The sequence below is a fragment of the Dunckerocampus dactyliophorus genome, chromosome 19 (assembly GCF_027744805.1).
Source record: "Dunckerocampus dactyliophorus isolate RoL2022-P2 chromosome 19, RoL_Ddac_1.1, whole genome shotgun sequence".
In the NCBI taxonomy this organism is placed as follows: Eukaryota; Metazoa; Chordata; class Actinopteri; order Syngnathiformes; family Syngnathidae; genus Dunckerocampus; species Dunckerocampus dactyliophorus.
The window spans coordinates 19,402,756-19,424,063 of NC_072837.1; the positions used below are offsets into that span (position 1 = coordinate 19,402,756).

At 41.6% G+C, this 21,308-nt stretch overlaps 1 protein-coding gene across 3 annotated transcripts in view; it reads right to left on the reverse strand.

Annotated features, from left to right (window-relative positions):
* The window catches only part of evlb (Enah/Vasp-like b), a 45,735-nt gene that overhangs the window by 4,049 nt on the left and 20,378 nt on the right, over positions 1-21,308 (reverse strand). For all 3 annotated transcript variants that reach the window (XM_054761525.1, XM_054761524.1, XM_054761523.1), the window contains exons 2-5: positions 8,286-8,454; positions 7,563-7,740; positions 4,187-4,253; positions 2-69 (exon numbers count right to left, since the gene is read on the reverse strand). In XM_054761525.1, the coding sequence (XP_054617500.1) occupies positions 2-69; positions 4,187-4,253; positions 7,563-7,740; positions 8,286-8,454 (482 nt within the window). The remainder of the gene's footprint in view (position 1; positions 70-4,186; positions 4,254-7,562; positions 7,741-8,285; positions 8,455-21,308) is intronic.

Sequence of the window (21,308 nt, forward strand, 5' to 3'; positions counted from 1 at the left end):
CCTGAGTTGGAGGAGCGTCGCTCTCGCTCCATGTGGGCTTGCATCTGCTGCTGCTGCTCCATCATCTGCCTGCACGCACGCACGCACGCACGCACGCACACGCACACGCACACACACACACGCACACACATCTTTATACTGGCTGCATCAGGGGTGTTTTTTTATTGGCTTGTGGCACATTCTAAAAATATAACAGGAAAACTAAAAAAAAAAACAGCACAAATGGAAAAATCAGCAGCAATTTTATAAGAATAATGTAAAAAACATTAGAGAAAAAACAGTTGTAATTTTAGGAGAATAAGGTGGTGCTATCACGAGGAAAACTAACCTCACTTTAGTTGCATAAACTTCAAATATTCAAGAACTGCTCTCAAAGTTGTAAGATTATGAAAAGCAAACAAAACAGTCAATAAAACTGGCATTTTTGGCCAACTGGGTTGTGTAAAAGGTTACAACATGACAAGAATAAAGGCTAAATATGGCTGGAATAAAGTCAACATTACAAGAAGAAAGATGAAATGAAATCCCTGCTTTCATTACACAAAAACACAAAAACAGCAAATCCGCGAAAGGTGAACCGCAATAGAGCGAGCGAACGCTGTGTTTGGAAAATAAAAAGAACGCAAAGGTGGGGGAAAAAGAGCGAAGAGCGAAGCTGATATTAACAATATGCTTTTCCAGCTCTGTGACGACGCTGGGACGAACTCCAGCATGCAGCAGGGGCGTCCAAACCTTTTCCACCGAGGGCCACATGGTGAAAAATGAAAGGAGGCAGGGGCCACTTGGATATTTAGTCAAGCACCACATAGAGATGTGCTAAGAAGCATTTGGGCTTTTTAATATAGGTGAAATGATACTGAAAAAGACTTTTTTTCCAAAATAATACCAGTTTCTGTTTTGTAAAATTGTGACTTTTTTTCTTAATATTTTGACTTTTGACTCCTGGAAAATTCCATCTGTTTTTTCCATTTCCGTGTTTTCTTTATTTCACAACTATTTCATTTCAGCTTCCCTCTTGTAAATGTTCTTCTCGTAATTAGAACTTTATATCTTTAAAAAAAAGATTTTTTTCTTTATTTCAACATTGTAACAAAAATGATATTTTTCCTCATTTTAAGTTTATTCTCATAAAATTGCAACATTTTTTTTTTAATTTTTTTTAATTTTATTTTTGTTTTTATTTATTTATAAAAAAAATGCAACTTTTTTCTCATTAGAATTTTTTTTTTCTCTTGATATTTTTACTTTATTTTTTTTCTCAAATATCTCAACTTTATTCTTGTATTTTATTCTCCTAATATTTTGACTTTATTCAAATTTTATAAATTTTCCCCCAACTTAAGTTTCCAAAAATTTCCACTCTATTGATTGTTTTTGACTTAAAAAAAACAACAAACCTTTTTTCTTGAATATTTCAACCTCATGCTACTGACATGACATTTCTTGACATCCTCATACTTGTCACGCCTGGCGTCGACACCAGTTATCCATTTTGGGTTCAGGTTATTATTTGTGTCATATTTCCTTTCCCTTGTTCATTATCTGCTTTTGTTTTATCACACAGATCCTGGGGATCTCTAGTGGGCGGAGCTACAGAACAGGCACAGCTGTGCCTCATTGTCTGTCACTCCTTTTTAGCTCACCTGTGGCGACTGGATGGCACTCGGTGATTCCTCGTGCCTGAACCTCCAAGCCAAGATCTGTGCTGCTGCCGTCGGCCATCCAGTCCTGCCTGGTTTTTCCCCACGGCTTTGTTTGTAGCTCCGCCTGAGCAGCTTTGGTATTCCTTTAAGTTGCATATTATTCCATTTTTCCGCAATGCCCTTTTCGTTCCATGGCATCGTAACTTTTTGTTCCTGAGCTGTTTTGTAGTATTAAAAAGACTGTTTCATCCACATGGGTGTACGCCTCTGCAAGTGTCAGACAAATCCTCACAATACTGTTTTAATCTTGTGGAATGATGTTTTTTTTCCTTGCTAGATTACAACTCCTCTCTTAAAATAATACTTTGACTTTCCCATTTTTGCTGCTGGTGTTTTTTTGTGTGTAGTTTTCTTGCTACATTACATTTTTAGGCTGTGCTGCAGGCCAATAAAATCACAGCCGCTGGCTGCAAATGGCCCCCGGGCCACAATTTGGACACCCCTGGTATACAGCATATATACACTAACTTGCTAGCATCGCTACATGTGTGGCATCCTTTCATCGGTCACTATGTGACCCTCACTGGGAGGGGGGAAACACCCCCGCTCTACAGGAACTATAAAGGCAAAAGTATTGGGCCACCTTGTACCTCCAGGAAGTGAACGTTCAAGTACATGTAAGGTCGCGCCGCTTCCGTTCTTCAGGGAAGACTTTCTACAAGAGTTTGTGGTGTGCTGGTGGTGGAACTGAAGGTATGTACAGTAGCTTAGATGAGATTACAACAACGCCGCTGGATGACTCTTTGGGGAATACAGTCAACGTAAACAAACGTCTAGCTCATGGTCACGTCACTGCATGCCACACACACACACACACACACACACACACACACACACACACAGCAGTGTAATAATCCTGACCACTGCTCGTCTTTGGGTTCACTCAGAGTTCGCCCGCTGCTTTGTCAGATGATACTTTGCAACGGTGCCTTGTTGTCAGACACTAAAAATACACCACACGACTACACTGTGTAGCGCAACACACAGAAAGGGGGTTTTGTCTGGCTAAACACGCCACGTTGGGGGCATTGTCACCATGTTGGATGTATTTTAGGACTGTTTAGCTTAAAGGGACAACCTGAGCCATGAATAAAAATGAGCTTTAAGTGATGAGGATCACCGTCCTCAATGAGTTGAAATGACGGCACGTCCGCTTGAAATTGTTATTTGGGTGCGCCGGGAGATTTGTGTTAGTTTTTTTATTTTAAGTCAACAATCTCTCTCTTTTTTTTTAATCCAACATGAAACCAATGAGCTGTCTGCTAAAGGTCAAAGGTTGGACTCATTTGGAAGAGGGTTACATCACCAAAGAGGATTTGGAAGCAGCTTTTTTTTTTTTTCATTCGCCTCCCTGAGCAGAAAAAGTCCAAACTGAGTCAGTGTGAGTATTTTTATTAGTTTAGGTTTTTTTCAGCAGGAAATGTTTGGGAAAAAACAAAAAAAACAACCCCAGGAATGAAAAAAAAAGTGAATTTTCTGAGAGTAAAGTAAAAATGTTGTACAGTAGTACCTCGCATCACATAAACCTCCTTTTACGTAAATTCCACTGAACGTAAAGAATTTATGTCAAGTTTTTGTATCGTATTACGCAAGAAATTCCATATAACGTAAAGCGTCAAGTCGGCGCAAGTTCAGAAATTCGATTTGAATAGCTCACGCGACAGAGAGGGAAACATTTTCCATGACTAACAGAGTACGCTTGGTGACGCCTCCTGACGCTTCACGCTCTCATTGGCTGATTATCAGGGCACCGCCTACGCTCTCATCTCATTGGCTGAGTTATACAGCGCGTACGTGAGTTTGTGTGAGAGACAGGCTTCTCCCTTCAACCTCCTTCCTCTTCGTAGTCGCCCTGAAACTAGTTGATTGTTTTTGTTTTTCAGTTTTATTCATTTACAGTAATCTATTTATTACTTTATTCTATATTGGAATGTTACTCTACTATGTTTATGCTAACGTTTTCTTATATTTTCCCACCATATTTGGTGGACTTTGAATATTTTGAAGGGCCAAAGGTGTGAGTTTGGGAAGATCTTGGAACAGATTAGGCTATTTACATGTATTTTACGCTTCGTATAACATAAAAACCCTATAACATAAACGTTCTCGGAACGGATTATTTAGGTTGTAGGGGCGTCTACTGAATTCTACTGAGGAAAAAAGTTACAGAATAAACTGGTAATATTATGAGGAAAAAGAAAGTCATTTTTAGCAGCACAGAGTTGAAATGTTAAAGAAAAAATATTTTTTTTGGTCGGAATATTATAAGAAACAGAACAAAATAAAGTTGTCATTTTTGGAAAATTAACTTGGGGAATAAAGTTATCATGTGATGGGAATAAAGTCCAAATATTATGAGAATAAAATTTACAAAGACTATTCAAGAAGAAAGTTGAAATATTCCCCTCCCCGAGCAGAAAAAGTCCAATGCGAGTGGGCCTGTGAGGTTTGTTATCAGTTATGTTGGGTTCTTGGTTCCATACCTCGCTCTCTGGGCTTCCACCTCTTCCGAGGTGGGTCCATTTTGGACTTGACGCTGCACAGCTGGACCTGGCGGGGAGGAAACATCTCAGGTGAAACGGACTTCAGACATCATCAAGCACATTTCAAGTTCATCCCATGTACTCCATGTGGTCATCTTAACAACAGCGCCGCCATGTGGTGTATTTGTCAGAAAAAGCAAAGCACAGCCAGAACCCGCTCCTACCCACAGTTAACGAGCTACAAATAAATACAAAAAATATGAACTACAAAACCCTGTAAATAAGGTAATGAATAATAATATTAGTAGTATTACAGTGGCACCTCGGTTAGCATCCGCCCCGGTTAGCACATTTTTCGGTTAGAGGCCAAGAGGATACGACCCACAAAGAAAGAATTAAATTCGATAACATTTGACATTTGCGCGGCAAGGACCTGCTCAACAACAAGTACTGGAATAAGGAAGCCATGTTAAAAAAAAAAAGATCTATTTTTTTGTAACATAAAAAGTTGTGATATTATTGGACTAAAGTCAAAATATTAAGGGAACAAAGAGAATAAAATTTACAAAGAAAGTTGAAATATTTGGAAGATTAAAAAAAACATCAGCAAAAAGTGAAGTTGATAATAATAATATGCTTTTTGACAACGCTGAGGTGAAATATAACTTATAACTTAACATATAAAACATAACTTGTTAGCATACCTGTATCTACTGTGCAAGTGTTGCTTTACGAAATATCAAAGCGGCAAAGTTGCATCCTTTCATTTTCACTACGTGGCCGTCGCTGGAAAAAGGTTTGGACACCGCCGGTGTTGGGTCGAACCCATTACTCCATCAACCCAAACAACAAGCTTCTTATTAATCAACTAAGAAAGCCCTGACTAGTTTTATATTCAAGGTTCACGCCCTTAGCGTCGCCAATATTGCCTGATCGTCCAGCCGGCTCTGCCACAGGCACACATCAACACAACAAGGGTGCGTGTTTTGACACATTTTCACCCTTTTGTGTGCAGCGCTTCAGGAGCAGACGAGTCAGCTTACCCATACCCGTGGTGCACACGCCGACCTTTGACCAGTAAACACATCCAAGAGTGAAAGTCATGCACAGACAGCGAGCTGGTCCACCTACATGACATGCTGAAGAAGAGGAAGCGGCTGTAGCAGACACAGAGACACTGACACAACCTTTCCCTGCTCACTACCATCGCTCGCCTTCACCTGCCCTTCCTCATCCTCCAGAACCTCACTTGACCTCCCTCCCCCTACGTCGGGCCACAAACGGGATCATCTGTCACGTCGCTGTAATGCAAACCTTCGGGCAGCAGAAGTGCAGCGAGCAGGATCATGTTTCAGGTTCCGTGTTCTTTCAAACAGTCAGCGGCGATTATGTTTGCAGGTGCAGGGGCGCTGGGCGGGGATGAGCCACCAGATGGTGCAGCTGGAGGTAGTACATTTCGGAATCTGACCAGAGTTGATGTAATAACTCGAAAAGCACTCGGACAGCGCAGACCTCCACGAAGCGCCATAGTTCCCCCATATTGTGATTTGCACCATCAATATTAGTCCTACATTTATTTTATCTACATATTTAGATTACTAATGTTAGCAATAGCAGTGCTAACATGCTTATGTTAGCAGGCTAACACCTAGCATAATAGTGGAAAGTGTTTATATAAGTGTCTAGCTATGAAGATGGCTAAAATGCTACTATGCTAATGTTACGCTAACACGTAGCATAATCGTGGTGTTTATTTTAGTGTCTAGCTATGAAAATGGATAACAATGCTATAATGCTAATGTCATGCTAACATGTAGCATAACAGTGCTAAGTGTTTATATATGTGTCTACCCATGAAAATAGCTAAAAATGCAATTATGCTAACATTAGCATGCTAGCAATGCTAACATGCCAACATTAGCATGCTAACGTGTAGCATGAAGGTAAGTCACTGTTGATGCACCACACTGCTGATGGGGCTGTCCTACAAGTTCATGTCAAAAAATCCCGACTATCCCTTTAAAGCTAAAGACTGTTTTACTTTTACTTTTTTTAATTGAGCGGTGGGGCAATTAAGATCGTGCCCCAAAGAGTCTGTCTCGCAAAAATTCCCTGCATAGAAGTGTGATGTTGCCTAGCAGGGAAAATAATCACAGAAGGTATCTGATAACATTTTTATCGTAGCATTTTATAAACAAATGCGAATAGACAACAAGTATGCATGTATGTGAATGGACAAACCCATGTTAACATGTAAATGTGTATGTACTGAATGTGTGTATGTGAATGGAGAGACCAAGGTTTGCATCATGTGTACATATGAATGGACACACAAATGTGTACATTATGCATGTATGTGAATGGATATACATTATGACATGATGACATTATGTGTGCAAATGGACATACGGGTGTGTTTTAGTTTATCATATCAACACTAAAGCATCATTTGTATTTTTTCTGTCTTTCTTCATCTGTTTGTCTGACAACTGTTCATCTTTCTAATCCGTGTCATCTCCACACAGACCATTTTTTTCTTTTTTTGAGGGGGGGCATTAAATCCATCAGTCTTTCCAGGTTTGAAAGACCTCCTGCATGATGATGCTTCTACGCAAGAGGATTATGGGCACACGGGGGAACTCATTTGGGCGGAGAAAGAGGAAAAGCTGGGATTCATGTCTGACTTTCATATTTGCTTTTGGGAGAAAGATCAAACACTCCACACACACACCCCCCCCCACACACACACACACACACTCATCATCATGTTTACAGTACACACACACACACACACACACACATACATCATCACACTTTGCCCAATGTGAATGGACACACAAGGGCTAACGTGTGAATGTGAACATACATACAGTACAAATGATAACATTATGTGTGAATGGACATACAAATGACAACATTAGATGTGAATAGACATACAAATGATAACATTCATGCATGAATGGACATACAAAGGTTTACATGAAGTGTTTATGTGAATGGACATACAAATGTTAACATTAAGTCTACAGAAATACTGTAGACTAGAAATGAGTCGTTCACAAACGAGTCGGCTCTTGATGCTTTGTAGTGAACACGAATAGTCGACTCCCATCGGGGAGAATTGATTCTTCAGCCTCTCCTGCTCAGCGGACTCGCTGAGAATCCATGCGGCCAATCACACGTGAGACTAGGATCATGCTCTTACCCCAGCATGTTTTATGCCCCCAAAAATGTGGTGGGTGTCTGAATGACGTGTGTTTATTTGTTATCAAGCTGACATGGCACCGACGTGGCACCAGGACATCACGAGGTATTACGTGATGACGTTATTCTGCGTAAAGACAAAAAAAAAAGAGAGCAGGTTACAAGGACCCACCTCCATCCTGGGCGCTGAGCACGTTGAGGGCAAAGAGCATGGCGTTGGAGAAGGTGGTGGCCTCCTCCTTGCTGGCAAAGTTGAGGCCGTAGACCTGCCGGGCGTCCCGCCATTGGTGGAAGGTGGGCGTGGCCTGGTTGTACTTAAGGCCCTTCACGATAGAGTAGTTGATGACCACCTGGGGCAGGAGACGGCACATGAGACCCACTTTTGTACCGTTGAATGAATTTCCACACTACTGTATAGCATTCAACGTTAACAAAGGGAATATTCTTGTAGTTAGAGCACAGAAAACATGTTCATGGCTTTCTAAATACACGTTTTAACGTTACTAGAGCCCTCCAGACGTGAAATAACACCCCGAGAGTTGTCATCCCAGGTGTAGTGACCACGAGGGTTTTAAACTGGTGAGATCTTGTGACATCGTACTTGTTGTTGATGTTCCCACAGTAACAGTGTGTGTGTCCCCAGAGCACCAAAAAGCCATCATCACCCGCGCGTGTTTGAGAGAAGAGGCGCTCAAACGCTCACTTTTCAAGCTCATGGCATTATGAACCAGGCTTCGCTACACATCTTAAAACATGTAGAATTACAGTTTGACACCATAAATGCAGTCAAAACTCCATACAGTCCCTCATTTATGGCAGTTAATGACACAGTGAGGGCGATATTGGAAGGGCAACACAGCGAGGGAGGACTGGACACACTGCTTTTGCTTGTTACCTGCTGGTCCTGCAGCTTGACGCCGACCACCCTGAAGGTGTTGTTGCCGGTGTTGTGGTAGATGTTGATGCGGCTGAATCCCTGCTGGCCCGGCTTGATGGGCACCCACTTCTTGCTGGTGTCGTCGTAGACCATGACGGAGGCCCGCGCCTGGCAGATGCTCTGTTCACTGCGGAGGACGCAACAAAGTTAGGAGACTTTTAATGACCTCAGCCTCACGCTGGCTGGCACCTGAACGCCAAGCTCCTAATTAACCACAAAGCTGAGAAGTTTGATTTGTGAGCAAAAAAACAGCTTCGTGAGACTCTTTTGGATGTGCTACCTCCCCCCTCCTGCTTCCTGTGTTCATGCCATGCTAAGCTAATCCTCCGCTGGCCCCAGCGCCATGTGTGGAGACAGCTTTCATCCTTTCACTGCAGTCTCATGATGACAACAACATGAACAACGTAGTAACACCCTGACGACCGCAGTCATGTAATATTATGAGCTTTTGTCTTGCACACCTACTACAAAAATAGAAATAAATGACAACTTCCTCATACGGTAATATGGTTTTATTCTTTTTTCTCGTAATATTAAAGTTTTATTTCCATTCGATTTTTTTTTTGGTTCTCACTAAATCATATTGAGACAAACTGAAATTCAAAAAGAAATAAAATAGAATAAAAACAAAGACAGCTTGCTATGTACATTATGCATGATCAATATATATTCTTATCAATATAGCAATGTAAATTCTGACTTCCTCCTCGCAGTATCATGACTTTATTCCAGGGGTGTCCGAAGTGCGGCCCGGGGGCCATTTGCAGCACAGTCTAAAAATGTAATTTAACAAGGAGCAATAAACAAGCAGCAAAAATGGGAAAATCGATGAAAAGTCTAAATACTAAAAGAAGAGTTGTAATCTAGCAAGACAAAAAAGCCATCATTTCACAAGAATAAAGTCATAGTATGAGGAAAAATATCCTTTTAGTTGCATTTTTTAAGTCAAAAACAATGAATAAAGTTGGAATTTTTGGAAACTTAGTGTCACGCTTCGCAGGACAGGAGCGTGCACTTCTGTCCTGCGCCATTATTCTGGCAAGCGATGCTTCCGGGGTGGTGGAAGGAACTGCCACTCCACGCCTGGTGGCCGCACAGCTGCGGTCAATTCTAATCACTGACAGTTAAAAGACCAGCGCCGTCGTATGCGCCGCGCTGGTTCATTGTTGTCATTTCCATCGTTGATTTTCCCGTGCTGTCACCTGCCTGTTTATAGTTGGTATTATTTTCCCACAGAGTTTTTCCTCTGTCACTTTTAGTTTGTTCCTGTCCTGTGCAATAAAATTACTTTTATTTTTGCACTTTGCCGCCTTCTCTCTGCACCCTGGGGGTCAACCTGCCGACAGCTTCAACGTATCGTGACACTTAGCTTGGGGGGAAATTGATAAGATGGGAATAAAGTGGAAATATTAGGAGAAGAAAATATACAAGAAGAAAGTTGAAATATTGGGAAAATTGTCCAAAGAAAACCAACAGCAGAAATGGAAAACAGCAGAAGTTTTACCAGAGTAAAGCCGGAGTAAAAAGTAAAAAAACAGCTTTCTAATGAGAAAAAAGTTGCAATTTTATGAGACTAAACTTGTAATTTGAGGAAAAATATCATTTTAGTAACAATGTGCAAATAAAGAAAAAGTACATTATATTTTTTAAGGATAAAAAATATTATGCAAATAAAGGGAAAATATTTGGAGAAGAAAATTTAAAGAGGAAAGCTGAAATGGAATACTTGGAAAATTAAATAAACAGCAGAAATGGGAAAAACTGCTGTAATTTTATGGGAATAAAGTCAAAATATTAAGATAAAAAGTCCTAATCGAATGAAGAACAAAAGTTGCAATGTGACAAGAATAAACTCGTATTATTGTGGAAAAAGGGTGAAATGCTGTTTTTTCTTGAGCGCCGTACAGCTTCTTAGCATATCTCTACGTGTCGCTTCCTTTCGTTTTTCACTATGTGGCCTTCGCTGGAAAAAGTTTGGACACCCCTGCTTTACTCCCAGAAAAATTCCAATTTTTTCCCTGTAATATTACAAAACTGTCCATTTTTTTGGCCCCCACAAAGTTCTGACTTAATTCTCATTTGAATGAGGGCTCGTCTTTCTCATCACATTATCACGTCATTCTTTCATTCTTCTCAAAGTTTTCTTTACCCTCAAACTATCAAATGTATTCCAATGGAACGATACAAAGATATAGAGAAACCGTTAGTGATCATTGGCAGGAAACTGATGCTTTTGTAGAGCAGCCACATGGGCAGACAGCATAGGAAGCATAGAATAATAACACACGATAAAGACAGCTTGCTATGTACATTATCCATATCTGTCTGTCAATATTGTATATATTTGATGAAATTACAACTTCTTCCTTGCAATGTTATGACTTTATGCTAGGGATGCTCCCATCAGGGTTTGATGCTGCCGATTCCGATACCGAATCATCCAGGACTGAAATCGGCTGATACCGATCACATGGATGAATTATACACTTTGAAATGTATTTATGATGGGTGCTATGGGCCCAAGATGTTGACTACGCTGCACGCTGCAATAGTGCTAGCCACAGGTGATTGGCGTATGTCGATCACATGATTTTTTTACGGAAATCGGTCGATACTGACCAGTGTCCGGTTAATTGGAGCATCCATACTTTATTCCCAGAAAAATTAAGATTTCACCCCTGAAATATTGCAAAATTGTTAACTTTTTTTGCAGCCCACAACATTATGACTTCATTGTCATAAAATTAGGACCCCTTCTTCCTCGTAATATTATGACTTCATTCTTTGAAAATGTTAACCTTTCTTGTAAAATTGCAACTTTATTCCCATAAACGTCGAGTGTTGTATTGTAAATTGATGATACTGTAGTAATACTGTATTACTCATTTTTCTTATAGAAGTCCAGCTTTTTATCATAATACTGACAGTTTTTTTTCCACGTAAAAGTGCGACTTCATCATCATAAACTTTATTCTGGGAACTTCCTCCTCCATTTATTATTGGCTGAATATGAGAAACCGCTGAGTATGATGCAAGTGCAATAATATTAAGCGTGGCACCACAACACACAAAACGGAGCATTGGTGTCGTTGGCTTTTCCATCCAGCTCGCGTCCTGGCTGTCATGTACCTAATAAAGTGGCTGGTGGGTGTGTGAACGCGTTCACTCTCTCTCTCTCTCGCCTCCTCCAACGACATTCTTCTTCCTCTAGTCTTTTCTGACGCAGCTTTTTAGCTCTGCCTCGAGGGTCCGTCGTCTAATTTTAGCTTGGCAGAGAGGCAAAGACACAGATGGGACTTTGCTCGTTAATCTCATTTGCAAGTCAAAAATTGTTTGTGTGTCTTGTGTTTTGTTCCCGGCTTCATCAGTCTTCACATAATTCCATTTCATTTACCTCTTTTTTTTTGGCGCTTGTGTGTTTTGTCTGTGGAGCACATGGTGAAGGAAGCGTGTGTGTGTGTGTGTGTGTGTGTGTGTGTGTGTGTTGCAGTGTAAGGGAAAGTGGGGCGACAAAGGGCGCCACGGTGGGCTGAGATAAACGCAGTCAGATGGGGAAAAGCATGCAGACACAACACTGGAGGCCACACACACACACACACACACACCCACACACACACACACACACACACACACCCTCATTCATTAAGAATGCCAGCAGATTGCATTTGGATTAGACAATTAGTGTAAGCATGGATTAGCACGCTGCAGCCAGATGAACTGATATGTGCTGCAATGTGTGTTTAAAAAGCCTTTGATGTTTTTCCAAATGATGACTAATTATCAGTGATGTCCCAGAAAGAATGACATGTATTTTTCGGCCAGGCCAGTCACCGTATCTAATTTTGCTGGACGATAGTTGTCCCACAAATGACTACCTCCGGCAAGCGCGGCGTTTGCTGACATTCTAGTAGCCACCTGTATGTTTTCTGCCAGCAACAAGCTGACAACTTAAAGCACAGATGTGACCAAAGGATCGGAAATCTCTGCAAGTGGTATCGGCAATTTCCAATTATTATTTACGCTGGTATGGGAACCCGATACTGATACTGGATGGGATGGGCTCCATGCCCAGACGCCACGCTAGCATGCCACTCCTTGATAAGGCCTGTCACAGTAACACATTTTGCTGGACTATGATCGTCCTACAAATGATGGCCGATATTATTGTGTTTTCATGACTGTAAAGATAAGATACGGCATCCTCATGCCAGTGCACCCTGTCAGGAAGAGTATTTAACATTGGAACTGAAATGTCAAGAGATTTTAAATCAAACAAATTAAACAAACCTAATAAAACAAACAAAAAATAGTCTGGAAATGCTGTGAAGTTGACATTGTGTGTCAATGCAGACGTCAGCTCATTTGCATACACACTTGCTTGATTGACTTTCAGCAACATTGTGTGTGGAGTACGCCGTTTTCCTTTAACGAGATGGAACGTTAAAAGGGAGGCTGATGTCATTGCAGCACCCCAATGAATGAGTTGCTCAGACGCAAAGCATTATGGGAAAACAACAAGAGCTGTTTTTTGGAACTCGTACTGGTACATGTTTGTATATTTCCCAGGTATACATTTTGAGTGTTAAGTTGCTGTGTGATGAGTTTAATGTGAGTCATACTGTTATGTTGTTATATATAATGACCTCCTGCGATTTCCAGTGGGTTGACAAACTCGTTGTGAGTGCACTGATAGCTTGTGATTGGCTCCTGCCAAAGAAAGAGCTAGCGTTTCCTCACTGACTCACAAGCAGCACAGTATTCAAACAATTAGCAGTAGTTCTGAAGTAAAGAAGTAAGAAAGTCAGAAAAAAGTAGCAGCTTATACACCGGAATTTACAGCACAGCGCTCCCTCGCTCTATCGCAGTTCCCATTTCGTGGATTCGCTGAAATTTCTCTGAAATTTTTTTGTGCTTATTTTTTTTTATTACAGCGTGTGAACGCTGTTACAGGCCGAACCTGGCCCTTTAAGAAGAATTGCATTGTGGAAAGTTGAGTGTCTCTCTCTTCCTGGCTGCACCACCCTTTCCTTTCTGCATCCTGATTGGCTGTAGACCATTGTCAATCAATTTCCTTCGTGCCGCCCTGCCGTGTCTCCTGTGTCATCGCTAACTTGCTTGTTGCTAGCTTGCAAATGAATCTTCAATTCGAAGAAGGAAGGTTTGAACGTCTTTGAGAGTGTTTAAACTTGAGAGAAATGTGAGAAAATGTACACGCCTGCCTGAGAAAAGTGTATCAAAAGTGGTGAGGGCTTTTAAAGCTTTAAAACAGAGAGTCATTGGAAACAAATAAGGTTGGCTACTTGGTGGTTTTCTCTTATTGCGGGATATTTTGGGAACCTATCCCCTGCGATAAATGAGGGAACACTGTATTTATTTAATAGTCTTTGTCTCAAACCTTTTTATGTCACAAAATGACGATGCGCAAACGGGCTGAAAGTGCTGTCAGATGGCACCAAGAAAGTATTCCATCATGTAGCACACCACACACACAGCTAGCAAGCAGCAGCCCTGCCTCCCCCCACCGGGACAAAGAGAGTGAATGACTAACAGGAGGGTTGACTCACTCCGCTCATTCCGCTATAGAACCAACACGCCCAGGTGTTGAGACAGATGCACAGAGTGAACCCTCTTGTCATCCAGCCTTGGTTTGGGAGAAAGAGAGGAGGAAAACAAACACGGATGCACATGTCAATATATTGAAACGATAAAATGTATTTATCGTGCAGTTAATTGATTTATTGATTATCGTGACAGGACTAATTGCAGCGTACTGCTGTTTCTAATATTGTGGTCGCCCAAATCCATCTCATAAAACGCCAAGTAGATGATCTTCTCGAAAGTGGAAACTTGACAGTTGCAGTAATACATTGCAGCCAGTAAGGGGGCGCCACTGGAAGTTATACAATGATAGCCTCAAGGTCCAACGTCCCCACTAAGTCACTAAAATTTGGAGATAAAACCTAAATTTCCTCAAAACTCAAAAGATCAAAACTTGGGAGTTCAAACCATCATCTTAGATTGATTAATCGTGACAATTATGACGTATCACCGATTACATCTTCCATATAATGAATTTTTTTTTAAAAACATTTTTTTTCTTCTTAAGGCTACTAAAATGACGTCATTTTCCCTCATATTACCAGTTTATTCTCATGAAATTACACATTTTTCTCATTAGTCTTCTCCTAATATTTTGACTTTATTCTCAAGTGTAGTAAGAAAATAAAAGTAACCTCTGTACGTTTGTATGCCACGTCATGTTGCCATATGTTGCACACACACACACGCACACACACACACACACACACGCGCGCCAGCAAGCACAGCGACGTGTTTATAATTCATTTTCTTGATTTAACATGTCGACTCGGTTAAACTTTAAACGCTGCTCCTCGACGACTGGCAGAAAATGGTGGAGAAAAGTCCCAGCGGCATGAATAAATGAGGGCCTTGTGCTAAAAGAGGAGAAGGCGGGAAGAAGGCGGGTCCAAGGAGAGGACGCACACGCGCACACGCACCACACACGCGCACACAAACACAAAGGCAAACACAGTCATGTGCAGCTTGGATCGGCGCATGCCACCCTTGTTTGAAATGTGAATAAGTTCTCCATGAGACATGAATTAATCAGGCACTTCTGAATATATCATCACACACACACACACACACACACACACACACACACACACACACACACACACTCTAAATGTCACCCTCGTTGAATTGTGACGGGGGAGAGATCATCCTCACACAAGTGACTTGTCTTAAAGGTCCACCGTTAGCATGACGTACTATGATGTTCTACCAGTAATGAGTCTTCCTCCAAGATGTTTATGAGAACCTCATGTGACAAAAATCCACCATCTCCCACACTTGGATCCACTTCTAAGAGAAAAAAAACAAACTCTTTCAGGCTTTGCTACATATCTTAAAATGATGCGTGAAGCTGTGCCAACGACCCGGCAGTCCGCTCCAGCGAATAGCGAACAGCATAATGAGGTGGGCGGGTTTGCCTCCACCTTTGCTGCATTGCATTGCAACGCCACCAATGGAAAAGGCTCCCAAAGCACGGACACCAGAGGAACACACCGTCTCTTGTCCTTTTGGACCTCTGAAGAAGTGCAGAAGAAATCTGAAACGGAACCAAGAACCCGGCCAATACCGGAACGCACATTTTCTGCTCGCAATTATGACCTTATTCCCATAATATTTCCCAGAACATTTTCAAAACCTATTTTTCCCCAAAATTGCAACTTTAGTCGTTGTTTTGTGTGTTTCTCATAATATCACAAATTTAAAAAATAATATTTTTTTCCTAACCAAAAATATGTTATTTTCCCTCATATTACGAGTTTATTCTTGTAAAATTTCACATTTTTCTCGTTAGTTTACAACTTTTTTCACTTAATATTTTGACTTTATTCTTGTAAAATTACTGCTGATTTTTCCATTTTTGCTTTTGTTTTAGTTTTCTTCTTAAATGATAGTTTAAGAACATGCCCTTGCCACTAATGGCCCCCGGGCCGCACTTTAGACACCCCCATGTTAGCATGCGAGTGTAGTGTTAGCACTGTAGCTAACATACGTAGCTGTGCTAGTGTTTGTGTCGTCCTGCGCCACTACTTCATGCAAGGTTGTTGTGTGTGATAAATGACACCTGTTATTAGTTAGGGTGTGTAGAGTGCATTGGGATCTCATGTACAGTAGTGGGCGGCTGTGGCGCAATGTCATGAATTTACAAATAAGAAAGGAAATGTTTGGACTAATTCCTTCATCGTCTGTAAGTGTTATGAAGTGGTGATTTTGCTAAAGTTTGTCTTTCATCATTAAATTCATAGTTGACTGTGAGGTCACATGGAAGGATAAACACATGAATTATTCACATCCACACAGCACAAATTCAAGCATGAATTCATGTTTTATCCTTTTCATCTCATCCACACACACACACACACACACACACACACACACACACACACACACAATTAAACAGCTCCTTGCCGGGGCTTGGGTCACTGAATGGTTATTAAAATAAAAAAATACGAGCACTATCAACAACTAATTTGCGTTTTTTGTAATATTTTGCTCCTCCGTATTTGCCACATTCTTTATTTGTTGCATTTCGCTTCCTAAAGCTCTCCAAGCCTCAGTGATTCTGTTTCCAAAGTCACATAAATCTACCGCATCAGGAAGCAGAGAACATAATGACCTTTTCCCAAGGTTACTTGCCTCGCTCTCCACATGGGAGCGGAAGGAGAGAGACAGGAAGGGAATTTTGCTGCCCACCGATGAGGCGTACTAAGCTGGAGGTTAAAGAGTCATCATGATGGGTCGCCATGGTAACACACGCAGAAATAAACACAGAAAATGAAAGCTTCATTACGGCAAAACTTTGCAACTGGATTCACTAAAAATGACTGCTTTGCCCTCGTAAAGTAAAATAAAAATGTATTGTTGTAAAAGTATGACTTTACTCTTCTCGTATTCCTGTGAACATATGACTTCATTCTTGCAATGCACTCCTCATCCAAATGTTGGGAGCAGCTGAAACATGTGAAGCATGTACGTTTAGCACTGTTGGATCTTTAGGAGGTTCTAAGGAGAGATTCAAAATGCAAAAAGACGAAATGAGAGTGAGACAAAAACTCAACTTATTGCAAAGAAGCATTCAAGTGGAATAGGCTGTTCATCAGCTGATCAAAAGTTTAGGAGCATAGCTTAAAAAAAACTAAAATGGAAATAAAATGTGTAAAAAGGAGTTCTTTCTTCATTCTTGTTCATGAGGTGAGAAATGGCTTTGGGCATGCTTATGCCAGTGTTTCCAGGAGGCTAGTGGGAATGTTGCTCCAGGTGGTGAAGATGCCTTCACGGAGGACATCTACTGTCTGGAGCTCATGTCCATTTTTGTAAATCCATCCCCAAATGTTCTCCATTGGATTTAGATGAGGGGAACACGCAGGATGGTCCATCAGAGTGAGCTTCTTCCTCTTTGTGAAGTGCAGCATTGCCCTGTCCAGTCATTACTACACAGATGAGGCTGCCGTTTGACGCCCCTGCACAATCTGGTGCTCCATTGTTCCACTGAAGGATGATGATGCCGCCCCCTCCACTGTGCCGTGTGGAAAACATCTGAGGTGGGATCTCCTTGTCATGCCAGTAACGTTGGAAGCCATCAGGGCTGTCAAGGGAGAATAAAAGTTTCTTCCACCTTTCAATGTCCCATGTTTGGTGCTCTCCTGTAAATTCAGAATGTGCTTTTTTCTTGTTAAAAGCCTTCTCTGGCAGATGGCGTCTGACGGTTATCGGACTGCACTCGGCACCAGTGACAACCTTCATTTGGGCCGAGGATGGTCCCGTGTCTTGACGGACAGCCAATGGGATCCTGCGGCTCATTTTTTTGGGACTTTTTTGTTCCATGAGCCTCAGGATGTGTGAAGAAGTTTGAGATGAGTGTCTTAATGCGTCCATAAGGCATATCTTATCTTCTCTTATCTTTACTCTTGTTTGATATCTTGACCTTGTAAATGATGAATAAAACCTTGTAAAAATAGGACGTTATTCTTCTAAAACCTTGAGATGAGATGATGATTTATTTTCCTCCAGCTGCACGTGTGTTTTGTGTCGCCGAGCTCCGGTACGGAACCACAAAGTCCATTGAGTCCCCCACAGTGATGCATTAGTGTACTGGCGTCCACTACAGTAGCTGATTCAGCACACGTGACCACACAGCCGCCCTGCAGCATCAGCGGCGTCTGAAAAGAGGCGACACAACAGAAGGCGTCTTTGTGGCTCCCGGCAGCTGCTCGGAGGGAACGTCCAAAACTCTTCCTCACAATCGTCTCCACAAACTCTTTATCGCTTTGGCGAAATCTTTAACAAAACCTTGTCTGTCCTTGGAGGCGCCTGTTGCAAAAAGCGCCTGTGCTTCTCCTGCATGAAGCTATGAAAGAAGCATGAAGCGGAGAAGCTGACAGCTGAGGGCTTAAACATTTATAAGCACGCTACATTAGCACTCGTCTCGGCTTTAATAGAAAATGGAATAAAGTGGGCTAAAAACGCTCCGCTGCCGTCCAGCTGGCATCGGGCGGGGGCCACTTTGGGTAATGACACTCGGGCCCAGCGCTGCAGCACTTGACCGCTGTCAGTCAACACTGGCAGAAAAGGGAGGTTTGTGTGCTGGCGTGCAGCTGCTTGTGTTGGGTTCCCCTCCTTCCAAGAAGGGACGGCCATTCTTTCATCCACTATTTGGATCAGTGACACTGGACTAACAATCAAACCATTCTTACTTTGGAAATATTCGTTTTCAACATCCATCCATCTTCTACGCCGCTTGTCCTCCCTAGGGCTGTGGGGGCTATGCTGGAGCCTATCCCAGCTGACTTCGGGCAAGAGGCGGGGTGCACCCTGGGCTGGTGGCCAGCCAATGGCAGGGCACATATAGACAAACAAGCATTAACACTCACATTCATGCCTATGGACCATTTAGGGGTCGCCACTTCACCTGACATGGATTTTTTGGAATGTGGGAAGAAGTAGGAGGACCCGGAGAAAACCCAAACACGTGTAACCCGGCTGCCCGCGCTGCAACTCGAACACAGGACCTTCGGAATGGCAGACGAGAGCGCTGACCATTGGGCCAAAAGCCCGGACTGTCAACTTAGCATTCAGCGCAGCTCTTAAGGCGCAGGGAGAGAGGTTTTACTGACGCACACGTGCGCAGCCACACCGGCTAGCATCCGTTACACACGCACGCATTTTGACATATGGGAGAAAATTAATGTTCTGAACTCCTGTTTACACACATTTTGAATTCAAACTTTACTTTTAAGAAACGTACAATGAAAAAATATTAACCACAGACACTTCACTCACGCTGGCGTATGAATGGGAATGAATGTTTGGTGCTGGTCGTTTCTGTCTGACTACCCCCGGCAGCTGTGGCTACAGATGTAGAACACCACCGCCAGTGTGTGACTGCAGAGTGAATGAATAATGGCTTCACTTCATTGTGAAGCGCTCTGGGTGCTTTGAAAAGTGCTATATGAAATATAATATAAAATATAATATAATATAATATAAAATCCATTATTATTATTGTTATTAAAATTATGTGACAAAATATCCTACAAGGGGTGTCACAAGATCTTGTGAGATTAAAACATCACAAGATTTCTCCTCCATAAAAATGACATGTCTTTGTTTTCATTGATTGTGGTGCGAGCTCTTGCGACACTCTTCTCTACTTGTGATTGATGTTCTAAGAGGAACACTGTATGTCCCAGGAGCACCAAACGTGACAAACAGCTATCCTGTCCCTCACTTGTTTGCTCCACTTTTCAGAGAAGAGGCGCTCAAAAGCTTGCTTTACAAGTTCGTGGAGGAAAAACCTCTTTCACCAGGCTTTGCTACACATCTTAAAACATGTATAATTACAGTTTTACACAATAAAAACTACATAGTACATTTTTTTATTTAAAAAATCTATTTATTTTAACGCTTTGATTTCCTTAGGGCCTATGCAACCTGTTCTGTTGTCAATTATATGCCAAAGACAATATACTGATATATTTGCTGTTATATTGTTAAGAGGCTGCAATGTACAGTGTGTCCCCGCACAGTTGCAGTTTAGCATTCATGGTCAGGGATAAGGATCGGGATAAGTTCAGTTTTTTTCCATATAAAACACTTTAAATTGATCAAAAGTCAATTTTTCAATTACATTTTTTACTTCATTTACTTAAAATTTTTTTAAAAGCCTATATTTTGACATGTTTAAGTCTTTATGCTTCACTGATAATATTTTTCCATCAAGTGTTATGATTTTGCACTTTTTTTAGTGGCCCTTGAACGCACCATAGTTGTATCTGGTTACGGAAGCACTAGCTCCAACAGTCTATTAGCCTACCGAGCATGACGTCGCTGTTAAAATGTGAGTGTAATGTTAGCACTGTAGCTCACGTAGCTCGCTATGCTAGTGTTGCTAACGTTTGTGTCCTCCTGTCCCACTCCTTAAGTGTGCAGTGGAACCTTGGTTAGCGTCATTCATTAGTTTCAGAAGGTCCGACTCTAACTGAAAAAGACGTTAACTGAATTGATTTTCCGATAAGAAATCATGTAAATCCAATTAACCCATTCCAGAAAGCCCAAAAACACATTTTTATAGCTCTAAAATGATAGTTTTACAGGCAAAAAAACAACTGGAGATGCATATAAATGATGAATGACAGGGATAAATGAACATTTGACGTTAAGGTTAAGGTTCCCTTTGCCATTTTGTTTAGCTAGCTAATAAGATGCTAACAAGGAAAGATGTTTTCTGCTTAAAATACATGAACATGACAAGAACATGACAAGGGCTAACGCTAACCGAGGTTCCACTGTATTGACAGAACCTGGATCTTATTAAAGTGTGGAAAAATCAGCTGGCAGGAGATATTTTAGGGAGGAAGTCAGCATCTCCAACAGCTCATTTGGACGCTTGGAGCACTGACAACAGTTTTAATGCTAATTCACATAATCCCTTTTTATGGCGTTGGGAATATGCGAGTCCAGCACTGATGGCTTCAATTATGGAAAAAACATCGATATCATCCGCGTGCTTTCATACTGGCAGACACCCTATTTTATACACACACTCTGAGCCACTATCTGTGTGCGCGTGAACACAACACACACACACACACACACACACTCCACAGTGTTAGACTGTTGAGGGCATGCACGAGCAGGCTAATCTGTTGGCATGACAACAGGCGTGGAATATTGGCTCTGGCCTAGAAAATACTGTATGGCAGGCTGGGAAGAAAAAGATGAATGAGCTGTGAGATATAAATAAATAAATGAAGAAAAAAAGCATCTCATTAATGACTTGGCTGGCGGTCTTTGTAAGACACTCCACATCCTGTCTCATCCTCTCATAATCACACGTCTCATGAGGACGTGACGGGGGCTTCCTATATGCTGTCCAGCAACAACCACAAC